The sequence below is a fragment of the Apodemus sylvaticus genome, chromosome 7 (assembly GCF_947179515.1).
Source record: "Apodemus sylvaticus chromosome 7, mApoSyl1.1, whole genome shotgun sequence".
Taxonomy (NCBI): Eukaryota; Metazoa; Chordata; class Mammalia; order Rodentia; family Muridae; genus Apodemus; species Apodemus sylvaticus.
In genome coordinates, this window is record NC_067478.1 from 127,658,601 (window position 1) to 127,685,500 (window position 26,900).

The 26,900-nt window shown below is 38.8% G+C and overlaps 1 protein-coding gene across 2 annotated transcripts in view; it reads left to right on the forward strand.

Moving 5' to 3' along the window:
• Nucleotides 1-26,144, forward strand: part of Cep126 (centrosomal protein 126) — a 58,304-nt gene extending 32,160 nt beyond the window's left edge. The window contains exons 6-11 of one of the 2 annotated variants that reach the window (XM_052189143.1): nucleotides 1,443-3,546; nucleotides 7,901-8,013; nucleotides 11,457-11,529; nucleotides 18,785-18,982; nucleotides 23,305-23,369; nucleotides 24,511-26,144. In XM_052189143.1, the coding sequence (XP_052045103.1) occupies nucleotides 1,443-3,546; nucleotides 7,901-8,013; nucleotides 11,457-11,529; nucleotides 18,785-18,982; nucleotides 23,305-23,369; nucleotides 24,511-24,624 (2,667 nt within the window). In that variant the 3' untranslated portion in view covers nucleotides 24,625-26,144. The remainder of the gene's footprint in view (nucleotides 1-1,442; nucleotides 3,547-7,900; nucleotides 8,014-11,456; nucleotides 11,530-18,784; nucleotides 18,983-23,304; nucleotides 23,370-24,510) is intronic. The other variant, XM_052189144.1, reaches the window with a different exon arrangement.
• Nucleotides 26,145-26,900: the final 756 nt, after the last annotated feature.

The window sequence follows — 26,900 nt, forward strand, 5'->3', positions numbered from 1 at the left end:
ACCAAAAGGAGGCCAATAAAAAAAAAAAAATACTGCAGATGAATCAGCACAACTTCATCACAGATGCTAAAAGAAAACTTGGGATTTTTTGGCTTCTTTTTCCATCTATTTAAAATATATATATGCTTTGTGAATGTTATTTTCTGACAAACATAAGAGGTGTTTGAAGGTATAGTATAATAGAAGTATTATTATTTGAGACTATATTATAAAAAATGATCTAAAAATTAAAACACATATAGATATATTTTTACTACTGAGCCATCTCTCCAGCTCCTAAAACCAAAGTTTTTGAACATAAATCCACATATGTTCATAAAAAAATGTAAAATAAGTTTAAGACCACTCCTTGGATTTCATTTGGGAATTGAACCAGAAAGACCCTGGCATAGATTTTGTTGGTATTTTAACCACTACTACTCTTGAACTTCTGCATATTTATTTTTATAAAGATCTTTGTCTATTACATAAAACCAAAGTTGAAAACCTTACCCCAGACCTTTATAAAAAGAATACATTTCCTACCAACAGAAAGTTCATATTAGGGTCACAGAAGTTCATTTTCTTTTTTATTATTATCATTATTATTATTATTAATTTTCTTTTTATTATTTTTTTTATTTTATTTGAGTACGCAGTTGTTGTTTTCAGACACAAGAGAAGAAGGCATCAGATCTCAGGTTGTGAGCCACCATGTGATTTTTGGGAATTGAACTCAGAACCTCTGGAAGAGCAGCAGTCAGTGCTCTTAACCTCTGAGCCATCTCTCCAGCCCAGAAGTTCATTTTCTTTTCTTTTTTAAATTCTTCTTTATTGCATGAGACTTTAATAAGTGCTCATACTCCTGACCTTCTAATTCCTCCCCTATTCCTAACAGCTACAACTTTTCTCTCCCAACGTAGCATGCTTTCTTGTTTAAACCCACTGACTGCACTCAGAGCAACCTATGTAGGCATCTGTGTAAAATGACCAATTGGACTATGGGTAGCCTCTCCAGGATCACCACAATACAGCATGGAAGGGGGGAGGATTTATGAAGACACATTTTAGCTAAAGAGCTGGTAATTGATGGCTGCTGTGTTAAAAAACTTTGAAGAGTCTCTAAGTCTAATGAAGGTTTCAGGAAGAATCTATAATTTATAAACAAGTATTTTTCAGAATTAATTTAGTATTAAGAAATTTCATACCCTAAATGGAATAGCAGTTATTCCTAAGCTATTTTGGTGGCCAGAACAATTGAGCAGTTTAGGAATTGAAATGAAAGGAAGTATTATGATTTGTTACTTTCTTACTTTTTGCCATGAGATGTGCTGCAGAGGTGTAGCTTATATTGTACCTATACTATATACAGTGACATTATTTTCTGTGTCAAGGAGGATTAAACTTAGTAATAATAGTGGGAGTCTACAGCACAAAACAGTGTTCTTTTTTCCCCCCCTCAGAAATTTTGTGATGAAGTTTATCAGATAACCAATTCTGAAACTCTCTCAAGTATAGACAGTCTTGAGGCTGGAGAGCGTGAAGAAATATACATCACACTTAGTATGGACCCTTCCACGTCTACCCAGCAGAACTCTGCTCCCCTCAAGTCATCAAATCTACAATCAGCTCATTTAAACTGCTTTGATGAAGATAAACTGTCACTCTCTAAAACTCAGCATATAAACAATTGGCTTACAAACTTAGATGCTCAAAATACCCAGCCTGTTGCACCTTTTTCAGATACTTTAATTAAATCTAACGTTCTGCCCTCATGGGAATGTTTGAATAAGAAGGAAGAAAATCCGCCTGCTGTGAGCAGAGCTGTGGGAAGAGCCGCGAGAACGACTAGTGACTCGGTGGTCGTGGTGTGCAGTCCGTCCGTAGTCGCACTAGATAAAAAAGGAGAAAACACTGCTGAAAGGAATGCTGTGAGGACAAGTGATCCCACTGATGGAGCGCCCCAAAGGGAGAGGCCGCCACAAACTGAGAACCCAACATTTAAAGTCAGTCGAGCCTGGACTACTCCAGAATCTCTAACCCAAGAGACAGCTTCATTTTCTGTCCAAGAGAGACCTTCTGAGTTAACTTGGGAAAGCAGGACTGCTTCAATTCCTGCTTCTTCTGTGCCAGTTCTCTCACCTAATTCACAGTCAGGTGGGCCTTTAGCAGAGAACAACGCACAAATAAAACAAAGTCACCCTGTGCAGTGTTCTGGTAAGTTAGATGAATTGACAAATACAGAACATGAAAAGGTAAACCATGTTAACTGTAGTAAAGAAAAGTCTTTATTTTCAGACAATTTTCAGACCACCTGTGCAAATTCTAATTCAAATGATAGAAAACAAAGAGAGAGTGGCCCATCAGTACCCCTGTGTAACGAGCCTCCTGACTGTGACGTGACAGACCAGCACAGCATGAAGCACAGCGTCCACGAACAAAATGGGGTGCGGCTGCTCAAGAGTATATTAAAGAAAGAATCCAGATATGAACATAATTATTTAAGAGCATTAGTTATGAATCAAGGTTTTAAGTTTAGACACCAAAAGGCAGAAACTATTAGAGATAGTATTGAATTAACAAAACAGAAAGGGAAAGGTGCAGAAATATCAAAGACTAGTAAAAAACTGAGGTGGTTTGATGAAAGTGCTAACGTAGAAAATGGTGTAGATGACAGCCACATGGTGAGGAACAGAGCAGGAATGGCTCCACAGTGGTCACAGCACTGTCACACCAACAGTGGCACCTGCAGCCTGACAAGTTTTCCTGAATGTCCTGTACATTCTGCTGCTGGAAAGAAAACCAAGGCTGATTCTGTCTCAGAAAAAGTTAATGATTTAGGGGGATATGAAATAGACAGTATGCCTTTGAACTTGTCTGAATCTTTAGACTCCGGCTTTGCTAAACAAGCCTGGCCGGCCTGCAGAAGGGAAGAGAGCAAGGCTCCTGTACATCCTAGTGACTCTAAGACTCAGAAGACTAAGCCTCAAAGAGGAGCAAAATTCACTAGAAGAACAGGGTCTCCAAAGGTCCAGAAAGGCCTTGTACAGAACAGAAAACCCACTGTCAGCCAGCCACAGTCTTCAAGCAAAGCCAACACACTGGCCCAAACTCAGGGTAAACTAATTATACCTCATCCTCCACCTAAACCACCAACAAACATTAAAAGTGGTAAAAATATGCAAGTGTCTCCATGTCAATCAGCCATACCTGAACATTCTCAAAATGTCATGACACAGAGCTGTTTAAGTTCAGCATCTGTGCTTCCAACAGAGTATCATTTGAACCAGGGAACTCAAGAAAGTAGACTCCCATTCTCGGACACTTGTTCTAACCTCCCTGCTGTGAGCCCCGCTCTACCAATTCCTTACTCTTCTGAGTGCCAAACCTCAGCAAAAGTCAATTCAAATGGCACAGCTTTCCAGAAAGATGGAGCAGTATATTGTTCCCATAGAAATCTTGTTTGTGAAGAAAGCTACCAGTCTTTGACTCATAGGAATACTGAAGAAGAATCAGTTCTCCCATGGAGAAAAAGAATCAATGGACGCCAAAATGAGAGGACCACTGGTAAGTATAAAATGTAAATTTTACTTTTTTTTTTCCTTTTTGGCAGGGAGAGGCAGTTTGAAGACAGGGTTTCTCTGTATAGCCCTGGCTGTCCTGGAACAGAAGAGGGTGTCAGATCCCCATGCAACTTGAGTTACAGATTCTTGTTAGTCACCTACCATAAGTGCCAGCAAACTCCAATCCTCTGTCATAAAGATAAGGGCTCTAAAATTAATGAGCCATCCCTCCAGCCTCAAGACTTTTCATCAGTTAGATGGATGCAAACTATATTAGTAGATAGAAAATCAAATACAATGAATGTAACCTAAATCTCTTCAGTACTTCTCTATAAAAATCTATTTTAAATTTCTTTCACTGAAAGTTTCTCATGGCTTAACATTAATTTTACAATATCTCTAAAAACTGAATGTATCAAATTAGATAATATAAAACAAATAATGATGGATTTCCTTTTCACATTCTCTCTAACCGTCATTGATATTTTAATTCAGTTCTCAATGGCTCTAAATCCTGTATTTCTTTTTTTAACTAAAACCCTATGATAAACAGTTGTTAAGAAAATATGATAAATCATACTTTACAGTAATCGAGAAAAATAAGAGGTGTTCAAATGGCTTATACATTAAAGGGTGTTACCTTTGTTCTATGAGAATTTATTCATTTGCTTCTATTCTGCTGAGATCTCTTCTATCCTCAGCACATGGGCCTCAGTGGATAGTGTGAACAGCATACTTCTTTCTTTTGAAATAAAAGTGAAGAGGAAAGAGACAGAGACAGAGAGACAGAGATGAAGGGAGGGGAAAGAAGAAGAGAGGAGAGGAAAGGAAAGGAGGAGAGGGAAACAGATTTGGAAGTGGATTAGGAAAGAATTGGGAGGGCTGCAATGGCTTCTGTTTTGTCAATTGTTAAGAGTGCGTATGGAAGCAAGACTGAAGGTTGTGAATAATGAAGAGAGACTAAGAAACAAAAAATACTGATAAAGATTAGTAAAATGGTTGTGGAAATTATAAAGCCAAGAAGAGCAATATGCACTGAAATGGAATGACACATTCAGTGGGGTCATATTCCAAAGCATAGACTAATTCCTCTCTTCATCTAAACAGGAACAAAAATTTATAATGACTAAGCCTACTTAGAAGGGGCTCAGATAAAGGTAAAATTAAACCTCAGGGGCAAAGGATGTCAACCAAAAAAAACTTAATGGGAAGAGACAGTGTCAGAGAACACTGATAAATAAGACATGCTTTACTCCAAGACAGCATGGGGTCCCATACTGAATACAAAGCTGGGGGAAAATGGCAATTTAAACAAAACTAGAAGAATAATCAAAATGTTTTAGGATTTCAAAGGGTCAGACCTAGAAATTTTAATAATGGTATCTCTTAAATAACATTTAAAATATAAGCCTATGAGAATAATTGACTGTACAGATTTTAATGACTCCTATAGAGAAGTTTTAAAATACCTTAAACAGAAATGAAAGAAGATCTGAGTGGAGAAGAAACTGCATGCATATTGAGGCCGAATAGTTCCAACAGGCTCTGTGAAAATGGCCAGACTCTAATATTTACATTATTAAATGCACAAACCAAGAATAGCTGAGACAATCTCAAGAACAAAGTTTAAAACTTTAATTACTAGATATTGTATCTAAAGCTACAATAGTTAGCACAGTGTGGCATCTGCAGAATGATATTTATATCAATAGATACAGGTTCACATAATTAATTGCTTGATTTTTAACAAAGTTGGCAATGCATACCAAGGAAAAGGGGTTCATTTTATCATTCAGTTGGGTTACTATACACAGTCAGTAAAAGTGACCCTTCATTCATTCATATAAAAAAATAAATTCCATGTGACTTGTAGATTTAAATTTGAAAAACAAAAAAGCTCTAGACATGATATTTTAAAATAATATGAGATTTCTTTCACTCGCGGTAAAACTATAAAGGGTCAAACCTAGAAATTTTAAGACTATTAAGAATGATACTTGTACAATAAAATTGGAGATTTTGTTTTTCATACAGGACAATCAGGTTAAAATGGCACAACACCAAATAGGAAAAGATATTCGTAATGCATTGAACTAATCAAGACACATAGGCAAAATTATAAAAGACTACAATAAATATAAACTATCATTCAGATCTAAGTCAGAGAAGCTGTTCCAAGGAAAGAGGCATAAAGAGGGCTGTTGCAGAGCATTGATGTAAGTTAATAAGGAGCTCAGCTAGGCAAGTCTAACATTTGTAGGACACATCTTAAGAACAAACTAAATGACTGCAGAACAGCTAGCACCAATATCCACAGTGGTTGAATCAAAACCCATCCTAATTATCTAGGTTGTCTTCCTCAAAGAAACTGCATGTATGAAATACTGTCACAGCAATATTGATAGTGGTCCCAGCACTTGGGAGGCAGGGGCAGGTGGATTTCTGAGTTCGAGGCCAGCCTGGAACAGAATGAGTTCCAGGACAGTCAGGGCTATACAGAGCAACCCCTATCTCAAAAAACACCAAAAAAAAAAAAAAAATATATATATATATATATATACACACACACACATATATATGTATGTATATATTGATAGTGGTCTTTAATTGAACAATGGCAGACTACAGATAGCTCATCAAAAATCATCACTGGACTAGGAAGATAACACATCCAGTAAGGAACTTGACTTGCAAACCTGAGGACCTGAGTTCATTTCCTAGAACCCATATTAACAAAAAAATTAAGGTTGGAGAGATAGTTTGTCAGTTAAAAGCACTGGTTGTATGGGCTGGAGAGATGACTCAGTGGTTAAGAGCACTGAATTCAATTCCCAGCACCCACATAGTGGTTCACAAACACCTGGAACTCAAGTTCCTGAGGACCCAGTGTCCTTCTCTGACCTCCACAGACACCAAGTACGCAGGTGGTACTTACATGTAGGCAAAACACCAGAAAATAAAATGAATAAACCTAATTTTAAAGTTTAATGCAACAAGTATGGTGTCATATGCTTTTAATCCTTAAGTCCTCTGATCTACACAAGCATACACACAAAACCACAAAACACAACACTAGAATAAGCTTTTCATAAATAAAAGCCATCAAATGGACAATAGCCATGCAAATGCGCACTTGTACTTTCAGATACAGCTGCATATATCTGAGTAGCTAAAATTAGGCACATTACCAAGGGCTGGTAAAGTTTTATATGAACTAAAAATTCTCATATCTACAAAAATTGGCATATGTAGATCCTATGACCCAACAATTCTAGACTAACAAATTGTATGCATGTTATGTGTATATATGTTACATCACAATATATTTTAAATAATTGTAAATATTTTATTTTGAACTATAATATGCTTTTGCCCTTGTGTTAATGTTTCTTTTTTTTCCCCGTGTTGTTTCAATGCACAGTTTTCAACTGTCTTACCAATTATGAGGACATTAGTATAATATCATCACCTTATATCTCATAACAAAGTATACTTAAGGTAGATTCACTCTTCTACTTTTTTTATAATTTCTAAGTTTATGACACGAAATCTAAAGTAGACACAATGACATTACACTGTCAAGACTGATAAGGAAACTGTACAAGAATGAGGAGTATGTCAATTTTGCATGACTCTTAACTCTCCTGCCCTTAAATTATTTGTATCATCTTTGGGGATTGGCATTGTAAGAATGAGGTCTTGGTTAAATAGTCATACCAAAAGCCCAGGAAAATGATGTCCCATATCCCCACACCTCACCCTAAATACAATGTGAGGAGCACCCAAGTCCCCACACCTCACCAAGTGCCAAGGCATCACAATGAGAACCTGTTGAGGTACTACTTGAGAAGCACAAGTCCACTTCCTGAGCACACTAGAGCACTGCTAAAGTGCGAGGAGAACAGGTGAAGGTCAGTGCCATTGACCACCTCTTGCGCTGGGGACTTCTTCCAGGGTAACTGAACTTACTATACAGTATACCTCTGCTCTGCTGACAAATAATGGTGCCATGAAAAAGTTTCATTTCTGATTTTTTGAAAATGTGTATTGGAATCCTACAATGTTCTTCCTACATACCACTAACATGTCTTGTATATCTTCATGGAATTCCTCATATTCTGCTCCTTAGCAGGAACTGTGTTGAATGCATCCTTGCAAATGTCTCATTATAGAACTTAGAGAAGCTTAATAAACTCTGCTGGCCACATAGAGGATATATATGTATATATACATACATACATACACACACACACATACACAAAACTTTCTGCATTGTTTGACAGTGACTTGAAATTTTGAGTGGATACATTATTACCTACTCAATTTTCATAATTTCTTATCTTAACATTTGTTTTAAGATTCTACTGTTACAAGAAGAAAGCAAATTGTTGAAAATAAATGGAAAAAACTGTTAGAGCAGAAAAGGAAAACTTCTGGATCTGTAGGGAAGAAGTACACCGAGCAAATAACGGTAAGTATGGTCTTAGCACAATTCTCTTTTAGTATTGGAAAACTACTTAAAAGACAGATGTTCTCAGTGTAAACTGTAATTCAACATAAATGTGAATATAGCCAAAGCCATTCATGATACAGTCTTGGAAGCTGTTGTACTCACTTGCTATACTTGAATGAGTTCGTATGATCAATTACCAGTAAAGGCTTTTAACCAACTTTAAGTAGTTATTTATTGCTCAAGATAGAGAGCTATTAAACGCACTGACTGTTCTTCCGGAGGACCCAGATTCAATTCCCAGCACCCACACAGTGTCTTACAACCATCTCTTAACTCCAGTCTCAGAAGATCCAAAGCCCTCTTCCACCAGGCACACCAGGCACAGTGGTACAGATGTACACATGGGCAAAATACACACACACACACATAACACACACATATAACACAATATATATAATATATATACACATACATATATATAATACACACACACACACATAAATATTACAGGTATTTTTCCTAAATAAGAAAAAGCATTGTTTAACTTATGTATAGCTAATTCTATAGAAAGGCCATTTGAGACAAAATTCCTTAAAGTTATTTAAATATGCATTAAATGGGCAGGAAGATAATATTATGTGTAGTATAATATTTTTCAAAAAGACATTTTTCATCTAGGTACCTTTTATTTTGGGTTTTATTTATTTAATATATATGAGTACGCTGTTGCTATCTTCAGACACAGCAGAAGAGGGCATCAGATCTCTTTACCAATGGTTGTGAACTATGTGGTTGCTGGGAACTGAACTCAGGACCTCTGGAAGAGCAGTCAGTGCTCTTAACCACCAAGCCATCTCCCCAATCCACTAGGTATCTTTTATAAGAGACTTTGAATCACATATGGTTTTGTCTCAAAGAACAGTTCAGCAAAACCAAATATGGCTTTTGAGACAAAGGTCTTGAGTAAAAGCCAAAAGCATAATAAAAAGCTGAAAATGATGTGGAAATTAAAGGGCTGAATAAGTATAGTATGATATGACATTTTCGGGGTTTATTAGGGATTGATTTTAGAATATTGAGAAATGTGAGCCAGGCGGTGGTGGCGCATGCCTGTAATCCCAGCACCCTGGGAGGCAGAGGCAGGCGGATTTCTGAGTTCGAGGCCAGCCTGGTCTACAGAGTGAGCTCCAGGACAGCCAGGGCTACACAGAGAAACCCTGTCTTGAAAAAAGCCAAATCCAAAAAAAAAAAAAAAACAAAAACAAAAAACAAAAACAAAAACAGAGAAATGTGAGACAAGTAAGTAAAAAAGTAAAAATTTTGCTTGGAGCTTCTACTGTATTACTTCTTTTGGGGGGGGGGTTTGTTTTGTTTTGTTTTTCTTGAGATGGGATTGCTCTGTGTGGCCTTGGCTGTCCAGGAACTCACTCTGTAGACCAAGCTATCCTTAAACTCAGAGATTCCCTCTGCCTCCTTAGGGCCAGATTTAAAAAGGTGTGTACTACTGCCAGGCTTCTTGTACTATTTTATAGAACTGAAATAGTTACCCTGTGAAAAATGGACATTTTGAGGCAAAAGTTGCTGGTCTTGCCATTCATATAAGGAGCATTTTAAACACTTCTTCCCAGTGCTCAGAGCCTCTTACATGCAAGGCAAACATGGAGCCACAACCACAACCTAAGAGGGATTCCTTTTCATAAGCATAAGATGATGAATATAGATAATAACTATGATCTAACCTTATCAGCAAAGCAAGCCATTTAGTTTATGTTTATGTAAATTATGGTCTTGTTATCAATATATTCTTATAGCTTAGTAATAAATATGAATGTACTTTCTAGATTACAAATGTAGTAAAACTAATAAATCTTTTCTCTTTGAACTTCCATATTATGTCCACTAATTATATCAAAATATATAAAGGCAATACATTATACTTTTTTAAAATTTTTATTAAGCTTTATCAGATTTGTTGAGTGTATCGCATGCCTATAATTTTAGTACATGGGAGGCAGAGGGAGGTAGATCTCTGGATCTCTGTGAGTTCCAGTCCAGTTAGAGCTACACAGTAAGATGCTGTCTCAAAGGAAAAAAAATTTCAAATTTAAAAATAATGTATAGTTGTTAAAATCACAAAGCAATGAACAAATTTTCAGTGCCTAAAGTGAGTGCCCTCTGGATCGTTTTTATTGTCTGGGTGCTGTTACAGTTCTTCTCTTTACATCCTACCTTACAGTCCTGCAAGTTTATGTTCGCCCCCCCACCCCTTCACATGCCTGTCACCACGCCTCCTCGCCTTAGACACCGCACATGATCTAGCCACCCTTCCACTACATGACTGTTCTGGGTCGAAATTGGTTGAAAAATGAAAATTGTTATCATTATTTTGTTTGGTTTTGTTCTTTATTCTAGAGGCTGATAAAATATTCAGTTGCTACAGCAGTGGTCTTTGTCACCATGTCTTAGGAAATGTGTTTTAGCATCCCTAACTCTGTGCAAAGAATGAGGAAGGAAGGAAGGAAGGAAGGAAGGAAGGAAGGAAGGGAGGGAGGGAGGGAGGGAGGGAGGGAGGGAGGGAGGAAGGAAGGAAGGAAGGAAGGAAGGAAGGAAGGAAGGAAGGAAGGAAGGAAGGGAAGGAAGGAAGGGAAGGAAGGAGGGAGGGAAAGGAAAGAGGAAGGAGGGAAAGGGAAAGAAAGAAAGAAAGAAAGAAAGAAAGAAAGAAAGAAAGAAAGAAAGAAAGAAAGAAAGAAAGAAAGAAAGAAAGAAAGAAAGAAAGAAGAAGTTGAAACATCACACTTCCCATTTTACTGCAGGTTTTATGTGTCAAGCATAGCATGGAGCAGGGAGCCTGCTGCAGCCGTCTGTATCACGGTCTTCAGACAGGCAGACAGAGCTAAATGCAAGTCACAAGTCACAGGCAGACTGCTGCAGATTGCTTGCAGGGGACGGGTGGGGTTTTCAGGTGTGGAGTAGCATACCTTCTGATGCTGCACTCAGACTCTCTGCAGCGTGTATCTCTGCTTCCAGGATATAGTCTCCTGTCGTCAGCATCAGCCACACACACTTACAGCCCTGGCTCAACTCTACAGTACAGTGTGGTTCTTCACACTCCATTATTCCAGATGCTTGATTGCTGCCCAGCGCTCTTTACTCTTCTTGCTGTCCAGGAGAGCACTACAAGCTGAGATCTTATAGTGACATAAGACATTGAAAATATTTATTCACCATGAAAAGGCTCTAATAACTCAGTAGGTCTAGATTTCTACTCCAAAACAAAAGAGACTGGCAACTTATATCAACACTGATAACTAAAAATACCAATAATTAAAAGTTCTTTAATGACCATAAACATGCAATGAATTTTAAATGTGGAATTATATTTTTATTTAATTTTTATTATATATATATTATATATTATATTATATATTATATTTTTATTTAATTTTAATTTTTTATTATAGCATTTTGGACAAAATGTCCCACCAAGTACAAGTGAGTCAATACAAGCCACAAGAGGTGTCAAGACTGAAGAAGGTATGTTTTACTGTATGCATTGTCCTGTTTTTCCCCTTTTATTATAAATAGATTTTTATCTCATGTAGTATTTTCTGATTACAGTCCCCTCCCTCTACTTCTCCCAGTTCCTCTCCACTTTCCCATCTGGACCTTCCCCCTTTCTGTGTCACATTAGGAAACAAACAGGCTTCAAAGGGATAATAATAAAATAAAATGTAACAAGATACAAAATAATAAGATAAAACAAAAAACTAACACATTGGAACAGGACAAAACAAACAGAAGGACAAGCCTAAGAAAAGACACAAGAAACAGACCCTCTCCTGTGCGAACTGAAGACTCAAAAAAAAAACAAAAAAACAAAAAAAACCACTAGAAACCAAAATATATACGCAAAAGACCTGTAGATTAAAAAGAGCACAAAATATATAAATAAAATATAAGTAATAAGATAAATTTCTGAAAAAAAGGAAAAGTCTGTCAGGAGGTGGTGACATACACCCTTAATCCCAGCACTTGGGAGGCAGTGGCAGGCAGATCTCTGAGTTCAAGGCCAGCCTAGTCTAGATAGGTAGGTCAGTAGGTATGTAGGTAGGTAGGTAGGTAGGTAGGTAGGTATGTACATTTCTCCCTTGGTAGTGTACCAAAACATGTTAGCTGGACTTCTCCACATTCAGTGAATTGTGTAGGTGTTATCTTTGGCAGTGAGACTTGCTGTCAGTATGTAGACAACAACCAATAGCACAGACTGTTTAGGGGTTCCCACAGGATCCCTTTGGACAGCATCTCAATTAGATACATACCTACCTATCTACGTACATACATACATGCATACTACATACATGCATGCATGCATACATACTACATACATACAGTACTGGCTGGTTTTGCGTCAGCTTGATACAAGCTGGAGTTATCACAGAGAAAGGAGCTTCAGGTGAGGAAATGCCTCCATGAGATCCAGCTGCAAGACATTTTCTCAATTAATGATCAGGGAGGGGAGGGCCCATTGTGGGTGGTGCCATCCCTGAGCTTCTAGTCTTGGGTTCTATAAGAAAACAAGCTGAGCAAGCCAGGGGAATCAGGCCAATGAGGAGCATCCCTCCATGGCCTCTGCATCAGCTCCTGCTTCCTGACCTGCTTGAGTTCCAGTCCTGACTTCCTTTGGTGATGAACAGCAGTGTGGAAGTGTAAACTGAATGAACCCCTTCCTCCTTAACTTGCTTCTTGGTCATGATGTTTTGTGTAGGAATAGAAACCCTGACTAAGATAGACAGACAGAGGAAGGAAAAGCCCTGCCACAGTATAAAACAAGGACTATCCGAAGATCCCATTGAGTGTTTTTGCTGTTAGCCATCTACACCTGTCCATGCAGACTACTCTTTTTAAAAGAGTAGTATGTTTCCCCAGAGACTTCCTTGAAGGAAACTAAATTTTCATTTGCAAACAATTTTCAGTTGGAGGTAGCTTCTGGCCTAAGGATGAGAGTGTGTATGTTCACTTCTTTAGCTCTAGGATCCCATCTGGTGCCAACCCTGTGCATGCTGCCGCTGAGTCTCTGAGTTCATCTGTATATCAAACTTGGTGATTTAGAATTTGTTTTCTTGGTGTCCTCCATCCATTCTGTCTCTATCCCTCTGCTTCCTGTTTAAGGAGTTTTCTGATCCTTGGTGGTGGGGGGAGGGATTTGATTGAGATATCCCATTTAGAGCTGAGTGTTCCAAAGTCTCACTCGCTGCATGTGCTCTGGCTGTGGGTCTCTAGTTGTCCCCTCTGCTGCAGGTGAACGCTGCGCTGACGATAGCTGAGAAAGTCCTGATGGATGACTATAGCAGAATATCAGTAGGAATCATTTTATTGCTACATTTTAACTTGTTTGTCTTTGTTTTAGAACAGTAGTATTAGGTTTTATTATAAGTCCCTGGGCAATCTAGTCTCTCAGGTTCTTGGTCACCAAAGCAGTGTGAATCAGATATTGCTTGGTTACTCCAACAGGTTTGAGCCACCATTGCACCAGCGTATCTTACAGACAGGACACTATTGCAGTTCATGGAGTTGGGCTGGTATTTACATTTCTCCCTTGGTAGTGTACCAAAACATGTTAGCTGGACTTCTCCACATTCAGTGAATTGTGTAGGTGTTATCTTTGGCAGTGAGACTTGCTGTCAGTATGTAGACAACAACCAATAGCACAGACTGTTTAGGGGTTCCCACAGGATCCCTTTGGACAGCATCTCAATTAGATAAAATCCATCATCAGTACTGGAAGTTTCATCTAGTGGCCAGATGCCGAACTGGTAATTTTTTTCTATCACCTTTATATATATATAAATTTTAGGAAGCTTCTACTGTATTAGGTTTCCATCCAACCCCTCAAAGGACAGCCATGTTGGGCTCCTCTCTGAAAAAACAGCATGGCATCAGTAATAGTGTCAGGGTTTGGTGCCCACCAGTCAGGAGATGGAACCTGAGGAGACCACCTCCAGAAGATGGACATGGCCCCCAGTGCAGGGATGAGGTCACCAACTCACCTTCCAAATTTTTGATCCAGAATTGTTCCTGTCTAAAAGAAACACAGGGACAAAAAATAGAGCAGAGACTGAGGAAAGGCCATCCAGTGACCAGCCTAACTTGGGATCCATCCCATGGGCGGGCACCAAACCTTGACACTATTGTCCATTTATTTTTAATATATTTATTTATTTATGATTGAAATTTATTTTATAATTTATCCATTCATCTGTTGGGGGACATCTAGGTTCTTTCTAGTTTCTGGCTCCCATAGCTAGAGTAGCAATGAACATGGCCGAGCAAGTGTCTGTGTAGTAGGATGAAGCATCTTTTGGGTACATGCCCAAGAGTAGTGTAGCTGGTTGTTAAGGTAGAAAGACTGCCAGCTTCCTGAGGAATTACCACACTGATCTCCACAGTAGCTATACAAGTTTGCACTGTAACCAGCAATGTGTGACTGTTTCCCTTACTTCACATCCTTACTACATGAGGCTGTTACTTGTATTATTGATCTTAACCATTCTGACAGGTTTAAGATGAAACCTCAAAATAGTTTTAATTTGCATTTCCCTAATGACTAAGTATGTTGAACATGTTTTTTGTTTCTAAGCAACTTGAGTTTCCTCTTTTGAAAATTGTCTGTTTAAATCTGTACCCCATTTTCCCCCATTGAACTATTTGATTTCTTGTTATCTAACTTTTTGAGTTCTTTATATATTTTGGATATTACCCCTCTATCAGATGTGGAATTACTTTTTAAAAAAATCCTTTCCATTCTGTAAGCTGCCATTTTGTCCAAATAATGGTATCCTTTGTTATTCAGAAGCTTCCCATGAAATCCCATTTATTAATTGTTGATCTTAGTACCTGTGCTAACAGTGATATGCTTTTAAAAAAAAAAAAAAGTCTTTTTGGAGTTCTGGGCTGCCCTCCACTTTCTCTTCTCTCAGGTTCAGTGTGTCTGGCTTTATGTTGAGGTCCTTGGTCCATTTGGAGTTGAGTTTTATGCAGGGTGATAAGTATGGATCTATTTGCATTCTTCTACATGCAAACATCCAGTGTCTTTTTTCCAGTGTATATTTCATGCTTCTTTATGAAAAATCAGGTAGGTATTCATGGGTATGTGGATTTGTATCTAGGTCTTCAGTTTGATTCCATTGATTAATATGTCTGTTTTAATGCCAATACCATGCAGCTTTTATTACTATATAGTTCTGCAGTATAACTTGAAATCTGGAATAGTGAACCTCCAGCAATTCTTTTACTATTCACAATTGTTTTAGCTCTCCTGGGCTTTTTGTGTTTGTATATGAAGAGGAAAATTGTCCTTTCAAGATCTGTGAAAATTTGTGTTGGAATTTTTATGGACGTTGTGTCAATTTTTTTGACAAGATGGCTATTTTAATCTTACCGATCTGTGAGCCTGGGAGATTTTTCTGTCTTCTGATATCTTCTTCAATTTTTTTCTTCATTGAGATAAAGTTTTTATCACACAACTCTCACTTACTTGGATAGAGTTACTGCAAGATATTTTATGTTATATTGGCTGTGGGCTTGCTCTAACTGCTCTAAACTGTCTTTATGATCCTGAGGTATGCCACTTGTATCCTGAATCTCTCCAAGACTTTAGCATCAAGGATCAGACATGTCTAAAGCCTTATCCATACCTAATGTGATCATGTGATTTCTATCTTTCAGTCTGTTTATTTTTTGGATTTTGGTTTTTTTCGAGACAGGGTTTCTCTGTATAGCTCTGGCTGTCCTGGAACGCACTCTGTAAACTAGGCTGGCCTCGAACTCAGAAATCCGCCTGCCTCTGCCTCCCAAGTGCTGGGATTACAGGCGTGCGCCACCACCACCCAGCTTTTCAGTCTGTTTATACAGTGGATCACATTCACTGATTTTTATATGTTGAATCATTCCTGCATCTCTGAGATGAGGCAGGCCTATCTGACCATGGTGAATTGATTCTTTTGATGTGATCTTGGATTCTGTTCCCATGCATTTTACTGAGAATTTTTGCATCTATGTTCATAAGGGAAATTAGTCTGTAATTTTCTTTGTTGGGTCTTTATGTTGGCTATCAGAGTAATTGTGACCTTGTAAAACAAATTGTGCAATGTTCTTTCTGGTTCTATTTTGTAGAATAATTTGAGAAGTATTGGCATTAACTCTTTTGAAAGTCTTGACAGAGGCTGGAAAGATGGCTCACCAGTTAAGACCACTGACTACACTTCCAGAGGTCCTGAGTTCAATTCCCAGTAACTAAATGGTGGCTCACAACCATCTGTGATGGGATCTGGTGCCCTCTTCTGGTGTGTCTGAAGACAGTAACAGTGTACTCATATACATATATAAATAGATCTTAAGGGAAAAAAAGAAAAGAAAGTCTGACAGAATGCTGCACTAAACCATGGCCCTGGGCTTTTTTGTTTTTGCTAATTACTGACTCTTATTTTACTAGGTGATATAGGACAGTTTAAATTGCTTATCTGCTCCTGATTTAGCATTGCTAATTGATATGTATTAAGACAAATCACCCCTTTCTTTTAGATTTTCTAATTTGGTGTAGTCCAGGTTTTTAAAGTCTGTCCTTTTGATTTTCTGCATTTCTCCAGTGTCTGTTTTAAGCCCCGCTTCTCACTTCTAGTTTTGTTAATTTGAATATTCTCTCTCTACCTTTTAGTTAATTGGATAAGGGTATGTCAATCTTGCTGAGTTTCTCAAAGAACCAACTTATTTCATTGATACTATGCCTTGTTTTGTTTTGTTTTTCTATTTTATTATTTCAGCTGTGAGTTTGACTATTTCTTACAATCTACTCCCTTTGCATATGATGTCTCTTAGAGCTTTCAGGTGTGCTATTAAGTTATTAGTGTGAGATTTGTATAAATTTTTATGTAGGCACTTAGTGCTGTACTTAGTACTTACTTCTTAGGACCACCTTCATTATGTCCCATAAGTTCGACTAAGAAACACAACTTGTTTCTTAGGCCCATTTGCTTGTAATATCTTTTTCCAACCCTTTATCCTGAGTTGATGTTTGTTTGTCTTTGATGTTAATTGTAGAGAGTTATTATTTTTTTTCTTGATTTCTGCCATGACTCATTTAATAGTGAATTGTTCAGTTGCCACGAACAACTTTCTATTGTTTCTGTTCTTGATATTCAGTTCTAATCCATGGTGGTCACATAGAACATAGAACATTTCAATTTTCTTGTATCTGTTGAGACTTGTTTTGTGTCCAAGTATATGGTCAGTTTTAGAGAAATTTCTATGATGTTCTTCTACTAAGAAGGTATATTCTCTTGTCTTTGGGTGAAATGTTCTAGAAATATGTTAGGCTTACTTGGCTTATAATATCTGTTAGCTCTAGCATGTCTCTATTTTTTTTTGTCTGGATGACCTGTCCATTGGCAATAGTGGGGTACTGAAATCGTCCACTATCGGTGTATGGGGGTCAATGTGTGCTATAAGCTGTAATAGTCTTTCTTTTATGAACTTGGGCACCCTTGTGTTTGGGGCATAAATGTTAAGAATTTCAATATCCTCTTGAAGTTTTCCTTTGATAAGTATGTTCTATCTTTCTGTATCTCTTCTGATTAGTTTTGGTTTGAAGTCTTATTTTGTCAGATATTAAAAATGGCTACACAGCTTGTTTCTTAGGCCCATTTTCTTGTAATAACTTTTTCCAACCCTTTATCCTGCATTCATGTTTGTCTTTGATGTTAAGGTGTGTTTCTTAGATGCTATGAAAGGATAGATCCTATTTTTGGACCCATTTTATTAGTCTGTGGGGTTTTTTTTTGTTTTTTTGTTTTTTTGTTTTTGTTTTTTTTTTTTTGGAAAATTGAGACCATTGATATTGAGAGATAGCAGTGAACAGTGTTGATTCCTGTTATTTTGGTGTTTGTGGTGGTGGAGGCCTCAGACTCAGAGATCTGCCTACCTCTGCCTCCCAAGTGCTGGGATTAAAAGTATATGCCAATATTTTCTTAACTTGGGGTGGAAAATACCAAACAGAGAATCCTAAAAATTAAAATGCTCACTGGGTCAGAGAGATGGCTCAGTGATTAGAAATTCTGGCTGCCCTTTCCCAGGTATATGGAGACTATCAAATGTAACTCCAGTCCCAAAGAATCAACCACCCTCTTCTAGCCTCATCAAGCACTGCATGAATGTGATATACAGATATACATGCAGGCAAAAAGCTCAAAGACATAAGAAATAAATATTTATCCCAACAATATGACAATATGGCTGCCTAAGACTTGAACAGGGATACCACCAACAAACAGGCTAACATGGAAGGCTGAAAATCTCACAGGATCTAAACAGAGAACAGGCAACTACGAAATGCTGAGGGAAAAACTGGTCTTCCTCAAGATGAGTCCATAATTGACTTTCCAAGATGGTCAGCCCTGAAAAGCAACACTAAGTGGATTCACACAGTTGTATTAATGTGTGTGTGTGTGTGTGTGTGTGTGTGTGTGTGTGTGTGTGTGTGATGCTCTCTTCTGGTGTGTCTGAAGACAGCTACAGTGTACTCATATAAATAAAATCTTTTTAAAAAGAAAAAATAATTTAAAAAAAAAAGTAAAATAAGTTTTAATCCTAGAAAAAAGTAATAATTAAATAGTAACAAAATATTTGCTGGCTTCTGTTTGTGGCACGATACATATTGACATAATGCCAGTAAGTCAATATTTGGGCTGGTCCCAAAGATAAAAAGGAGTCAAAGAATAACCATTGATTTCTGTAGTTTCAGATAGTACTTCTGAGTTTTTGATGGCAGAAAACCTCATGAATTCTTCAGTGTCTGAAGATGAAATTCTGACTGCCATGAACAGCAAGCAGCTACAGAAACCAGATCTGTCCCAGCCAGCCAACATCTGTGCCCTATCAGCTGAAGAGCAGAAGATCCTGCAGGCTCTCCATCACCTCGACGAGAGGCTGTACTGTAAGTGTGGGAGGACAGCTCGGATAAGAGATGGTGCTTTATTCTTAAGCTTATATCTATTTATTCTTATATTTCTATTTATATTATTTTACTATTAAGTCTTTAAAACTTTGAAGTAAAAATACAAATGTATCTAGATTACCACCTTAATAAATCATCTAAAAGTGAGAGTATTGCTAATATTTCAGATAATTGCAGATACACCATATCATTTATGATGATACTGATTTCTGTACTTTACTGTCTGTGAGAAGTATATGAATATAACCCAGACAATCCCAGCACTCAGGAGGTACAGACAGGTGTGGATCTCTTAATTCAAGACTAGCCTAATGTACAGAATTAGTACCAGGACAACCAGGGCTACACCAAGAAACCCTATCTCTAGGGGGAGGAGGCAGAAAGAAAAAAAGAGAAGAAAGAAGGAAGGAAGGAAGGACGGAAGGAAGGAAGGAAGGAAAGAAGGAAATATATGAACATATTTATGTGGTTTTTTTGAGAATTTTATGTATATGCATACACTTTCACTGTCTTCAGATACACCAGAAGAGGGCACCAGAGCTCATTACGAATGGTTGTGAGCCACCATGTGGTTGCTTGGAATTGAACTCAGGACCTCTGGAAAAACAATCAGTGCTCTTAACCTCTGAGCCATCTCTCCAGCCCCACTTATTTGTGTTTTAATAATAGACTAGGTATCTATACTGACCATCATGAAAATAACTTTATTAAGTAGGTTTTTTTTGTTTTTTTTAAACCTCAATGTTGGGTACACACAGAGAATTCTGAGAGCTAAGAAATAAAGCTAAGTGTATATGGGCATGAAGCAATGCCTGCAATATCAGCTTGCAAGAGCCAAAAGTTAAAGGCTCAGGAACCAGTCTAATTCCAGACCAGCCAGGTGACATGATTAGACCCTATCTCTAGGGAAAGAAAAAAAGTAGAAATACTTCTTAACTAGGGAAATAAGGATAGAGCCATATGGACCATCAAGACCCGTGCGTTTCACCACAAAAAGCGGGGAGGTTTTAAAAAAAGTTTAAATTTTTAAACTTCAATACTGAGCTGCTGAGGGAAAGGAGGAAAACCTCTCTGGTACTTTAGAATTGTAGACTAGTGTGTGCCTCACAGCGATTACGGCTCATGTTCATACTGCCTGGCTATAAAGCCTGAAGCAAAGAACTTAGCTGAAAATATCTCAAACTTCTAATACCCATGAATAGTTGAGAAAAAGTATATCAATATCTCTTTTGGAGATATGGCCTATGTTTCAGTCCTAAAGAATTATCACAAATGAAATCTAAGGCAAATTAATAGTCAATAATCATAAAAAACCTAATCCATAAAGAAAATAATTCCATTAAAACATTGAAAGAGCCAGGCAGTGGTGGTGCACGCCTTTAATCCCAGCAGTTGGAAGGATTTCTGAGTTTGAGGCCAGCCTGGTCTACAGAGTGAGTTCCAGGACAGCCAGAGCTACAGAGAAACCCTGTCTCAAAAAAATACTAAAAACAAAAACAAATCAAAAGAGCTCTCTCTCTCTCTCTCTCTCTCTCTCTCTCTCTCTCTCTCTCTCTCTCTCTCTCTCTCTCTCGTTCTGTCTGCCCCCTGCTTTCCCTTTCTCCCCACTCCCTTCCCCTTCTCTCTCCATCTCTCCATGAGGCCATGGCCAGTTTCTATTTCCCTGCCTTCTCTCTCTCACTCTACTCCTCTGCAATAAAGCTTTGAAACCATGAAAAAAATCAAAAGAATTCACAATTCATCATCATACTAAATACTAAATAGAACTAAATAGAAAATTTTATATAACATAATTATCAGATGCAAAAATACTATAAAATAACTACTTTATATATTTTTAATAAATTTGTTGGGTTTTTTTACTTATTCTCTTTACATCCCCCCTTCTAGTCACCCACTCCCAATCCTTCCCCCATACCCTCCTCTCCTCCTCTGAGTGGGTGGAGACTAGGTGCCTCCCACTGAGGCCAGACAAAGCAGCCCAGCCAGAACATATCCCATGTACAGGCAATGTACTGGCTGGTTTTGTGTGTCAACTTGACACAGGCCGGAGTTATCACAGAGAAAGGAGCTTCAGTTGGGGAAGTGCCTCCATGAGATCCAGCTGTGGGGCATTTTCTCAATTAGTGATCAGGTGGGGAGGACCCCTTGTGGGTGGTGCCATCTCTGAGCTGGTGCTCTTGGGTTCTATAAGAGAGCAGGCTGAGCAAGCCAGGGGAAGCAAGCCAGTAAGAAACATCCCTCCATGGCCTCTGCATCAGCTCCTGCTTCCTGACCTGCTTGAGTTTCAGTCCTGACTTCCTTTAGTGATGAACTGCAACATTGACGTGTAAGCTCAATAAACCCTTTCCTCCCCAACTTGTTTCTTGGTCATGATGTTTGTGCAGGAATAGAAACACTGATTAAGATAGACAACAACTCTGGGATAGCCCCTGCCACCCATGCTCCAGTTGTTCAGGACCCACTTAAAGACCAAGCTGCAGATCTGCTACGTATGCACAGGGAGGCCTAGGTCCAGCCCATAGATGTTCTTTGGTTGGTAGTTCAGACTCTGAGAGCTCAAGGGTCCAGGTTACTTGACTCGTTGGTCTTCCTGTGGACTTTCTATCCCCTCAGGGCCTTCGGTTCTCCCCCCAACTCTTCCACAAGACTCCCCACACTCCATCCACTGTTTGGCTGTGGCTGTCTACATCTGTGTGAGTTAGTTGTTGAATGGAGCCTCTCAGAGGACAGCCATGTTAGACTCCTGTCTGTCAGCATTGAGGAGTATCATTAATAGTGTTAGGATTTGGTGCTTGCCCATTGGATGGGTCTCAAGTTGGGCCAGTTATTGGTTGGATGTTCCCTCAGTCTCTGCTCCATCACCAATCCCCACATTTCTTGCAGACAGGATACATTTTGGGTCGATAGTTTCATATGGGTGAATTGGTATCCTGTTCTACTGACCATAGGAGGCAGCCTCCCCAGACTCCATATCCCCAGTGCTGTGAGTCACAGCTAAAGACACCCTTATTGATTCTTGGATACCTCCCCTATCTCAGGTCTCCATCTCTTCCTGGAGATATCCTCCATCTTCTCCCCCATCTCCTCCCCTATCTCACCCGCCCCATCAGTTGCAGTTTTCATTCATTCTCATACCCATCCTCCCATATCCCCCACCCTCTCCACACCTGACCCTGAATCCCCCACTCCCCTCCATCTGCCTTCTGTAGCCACTCATTTCTCCTTCCAAGTGAGACTCTCTGCTTGTGCCCTCCTTCCTGTCTGACCTCCTTGAGCCGTGGGAGTGTAACATGGTCACCCTGTGTTTTATGGCTAATACCCACTAATAAATGAACATATACCATGCATGTCCTTTTGGGTCTGGGTTACCTTACTCAGGATGATATTTTCAAGATCCATCCATTTACCTGTAAAATTTATGATGTCTTTGTTTTATATAATAAAATTATCAAATGCAAAGAAAACTATAAAATAACTATATATTTTTTTAAATCAGAAATATGTTTCAAAATACAGTAAGGAAATATGCAGTAAAAAAATGACTTCTTTGGAAAATTACGACGCCTATGAATGGAAGATACGAATAAATTTGAAATTCACCTGATTGCTTAGAAACAACCAATTGTAGACATCGGAAAGGAGAGTTGATAACCTAGAATAGAGATTAGGAAACCCTATCCAGAGTACAGTACAAAGAGGGGAGCAGTAATGCAGTGACCTGAGGCTTGTAAGGTGACCATGTCTGCCACATTCCAACCCAGAGAATACTACCAACATACAGAGGGAGGAGCACAGCACATTTCAAAAGAAAGAAAAAGAAACTCTCTTAGTGTGAGAAAGGTCCTGAGTTCACGTGCCAGAACAGGAAAAGGACTTGGGCCTTACTGGGCTGGAACTCATTACGTAGGCCAGGCTGGCCTCAAACTTAGAGAGAGAGCCACCTGCCCCTGCCTTCTCACTATTACGGACATAAGCCACCACAACCACCCACACACACAAAAAAAGAATGTTTTTTACTTTAAAAAAAGAAGAAAAAGAATAAAATAAAAGGAAAGTATAGCATATTCTCAAGATTCTAGAGATTCCCTCTTATCACCTTTGTTTTATACAATTGTTCCTAATCAAATTGCTCTTAATTCTGAACCTAAATATACATATAAGGACTATTTCTGGGTTCAAGAGGAAATGAGTCCTATGTTCAATTTTCAATATTTTGACACATCAGAATTTCATTACTAATTCTTCAGTGATTCTCTGTACATAAATAATTATTTTTGTGTCATGGTATGATTTTTCAGATGTACAAGAAGCAATTCGCAAAAACCCTTCGATCAAAAATACTTTACAATTAATACCACTTCTGGTAAGTATTTCCTAAGTTCTTTCTTTGGTTGGCTTATGTGGACATTAATAGAAATAAGAACCTTCGGAGGCGGGCTGGAGACATAGCTCAGCAGTCAGGGACACTTCTTTTTGCAAGGGACCGAAGTTTGGCTCCTAGCACTAAATGGTGGTTCTGAATCATCAGTAACTCTAGTTCCTGTGGATCGGATGCCCTCTTCTGAACATGAATGCACATACATGTGTGCAGTTAAAACACTCAGTTACATAGAATACAAAAAATCTTTTTCACATGTAAGAACCATTGGAGGTCTTTTTTGAGGGGAGGATAAATTGAGTGCCCTTGGTTCTGAAATCTTGATAGGAAGGAATAAAGTTATGCAAAATCTATATTTCTCAATGCTGCCTCTTGTGTAAAATGTGCCTGTGCGTGCTCTGAGCCAGGCCTGCAGTGAGCAGCAGTGAGGAGAGGAGGCTGCCACTCCCCGTCCTCACTGCACCCCAGGCAAGCTCTGGAACAGCCTTGTTGGCAAGCGATTGTTCCCTACTAGCTTGTGTTTTCCCCAATTTTTTTTTTTGTAATTACCTAATTTACTATTTCCAGTGATATTTTTCCTTCCTAATAAATATTTAATGGATCCAAAATTTGAAAATTCTAAGTATCTTTACTTTGGTTCATTCATTATGAAACATTGTGTATGTCACATTTTAAGTACATTTTTTTCTCAAAGGATCTTATTCCATAGAGAAATGTCAGTTAATGTCCTGAAAGATCAAATCCATGACACAGATGTTTACGTTGTTAGCATTTACCCAAGCCTAATTGCACCAACCAGTGTGCAATGGTTCTATTATGATGGCTCTGGCCCACTAGCAGTGAGTAGCCATCTGACTGTATTAGGTCCAAATGTTGTCTTAGAGGCCTTTTTTCCTGTTTTTTGAGACAGGGTTATACTGCGTAGCCCTGGTTGTCCTAAAACTCGATCTATAGACCAGGGTGGCCTCGGAACTCAGAGATCTACCTGCCTCTGAATCGAGAATACTGGGACTAAAGGCATGAGCAACCACCACGTGACTAATGTAATATTTTTTTCATTGAAAATAGATGATTTTCTCATACCATACATCCTGACCACAGTTTCCCCTCCCTCCACTTCTCCCAGCTCCTCCCCTCCCACCTCCTCTCTCCCTCAGATCCATTCCCCCACCGTCTCCCTTCAGAAAAGATGAGGCCTCCAAGAGACAACAACCAAACACGACAAAAGAAGACACAATAAGACAAGGTCCTCACACCAATGCTGCACAAGGCAACCCAGTAGGAGGAAGCAGCCCAAGAGCAGGCAAAATTGTCATTTTTTTTAATGCCAGAAGGAGGCATTCTGGGATCTGCAGCTTCACCCTGTTGTCCCTTGGGAGCGCGTCCTCTATTCTTGCACTCTTTGGGTCCCCACTGTTCTTGCCACCTTACCTGCCTTTTCCCTGCGTGTTCTTCAGGACAGGACTGCCAGCTTCCATCTGGGAAGGCTCTTTGAGCCTAGGCTTTCTCCATGGTGGCCCCTCTTCAGTCTTGCCAAGTCTGGTTCTTCTGTGCGTCTGGCACTCTGACAGGGCCACAGCTAGAAAAAAGAAGGTAGCTCCCAAGGCAGCAGGTGAACTGTGCAATGTAATGGAGTTGCCATGAGACCACCAAGTCCCTGCAGCTGCTTAGGTGTAAATTACACAGCAAAAAACCATACAAACCTTAACATTTTCATTTTAGAGTATCTTATTTAGTTTTAAAATAAAATAAATTTAATGAATTTTTAAGAAGCAAGTTATTTCTTCGGCCTAAAATATATGTTAAACAACCCCAGAATCTTAGATGGCTTTCAAATGTTTATGTAAAATACAAACAAGAAAGGAAGGCCATTTACACAACTGATAACAAAAAAGTCCCTCTGAATCGTGTTGTGGTTTTTGAGATAGGACATCATATAGCTAGCCACAAACCCTTGGTCCTCCTGCCTCTCACCTCCCAAGAGCTGAGATTATAGGGTGCACACCACACCTGGCTTCAGAAAGCTGCTCTTAAGGATCTGGAGAGGTGGTTCAGTGGCTCAGTAGTGAAGTACTGCTGTGCAGCGTGAGGACCTGAGTTCAGACCCCTGACACCCACATCAAACAGGATGTGCAGTCTGTAGGTCATCCCTTAGGCCTCAGGGCTCCACTGGCCAGTCAACCAAAATGGCGATCTTTGGGTTCAGTGAAGAGACCCTGTCTCAAAAGAGTAATAATAATAAATTAAGTTGAAGAGAGAAAAAAATGCCTAGAGATAACCTCTAGATGAGCACAGCTGCCCACGCACAACCACACCATACACACACCCAAAGGAAATTCCTTCAAAGCACTTATTACCAATAGTAAAATATGAAAACTGTGAATTATTACTGTCCATACGATGCCCTACACAAAGCAGGATACAGCATCGTTGAAATTGATGTGTGTACTGTTTTGATCTGAGTTTGTCTTCTTAAAAGCCCTGAGCTGAAAAGAGAATGAGCTGTGAGCATCTGCAGACATGGCAGTTACGAAAACCCTCTGAACTCTCTTACAGAGCAGCCAGCCAAGGGCAAGTCTGTCTCCTGCTGCTGGATCCACAGTGCAAAGGAAATACTGATGAGCTGTGATAGTCACTCCTTAGTGGAATCATTATTTTTGAGAATTCCTGTAAATAAGTTCTGTACTTCTGCATTTATTAATGATTTAAAATACTAGGCTTTTATGTTTATAAAAGTAAATCATAATGTACTTAATGGAAATGAATTTACTAGCTTATATTTATGCTATAAATTATACTTTATTATGTATTTTCTTGATACATTTTTAATGAATGAAATATTTCATTGTTTTCAATAAGCATGCTTCTGGATATAAATTTTCTCTATTTAAAAATAAGAGACTATTTTATTATTCAAATTATGTATTAGGTATGATAGTAAATCTTTGTTTTCTGAAGTTCTAATAAATTTTTGTACAAGTATACAAGAAGCTTATTATTAATAATAGCCCCATAAATAATAAAGCTATTTGTTTAAGATTCTGCAGGATCTCTGCTTTTTCTGTTACCAGGAGGTTAACTTACCAGCTTGCATGTTCATATCATTTTATTCAAGGGTTATTAGCCTTCCATAAACCTGACATAAAAATTCAAAGTAGGGGCTAGAGAGATGACTTTTGGCATTTAAGAGTTCTTGCTGTAGCCGGGCGGTGGTGGCGCATGCCTGTAATCCCAGCACTCTGGGAGGCAGAGGCGGGCAGATTTCTGAGTTCGAGGCCAGCCTGGTCTACAGAGTGAGTTCCAGGACAGCCAAGGCTACACAGAGAAACCCTGTCTCGAAAAAACCAAATCCAAAAAAAAAAGTTCTTGCTGTTCTTTCAGAGGATAGGGGTTCAGTTTCCAGCACCCATTTTTGGTGATTCAACTACACTCTGTAACCAACTCAAGATCCAAGGGATCTAATACGGTCTTCTAGCTTCCATAGGTGCATTCACACACACAAGCAAATACACACGC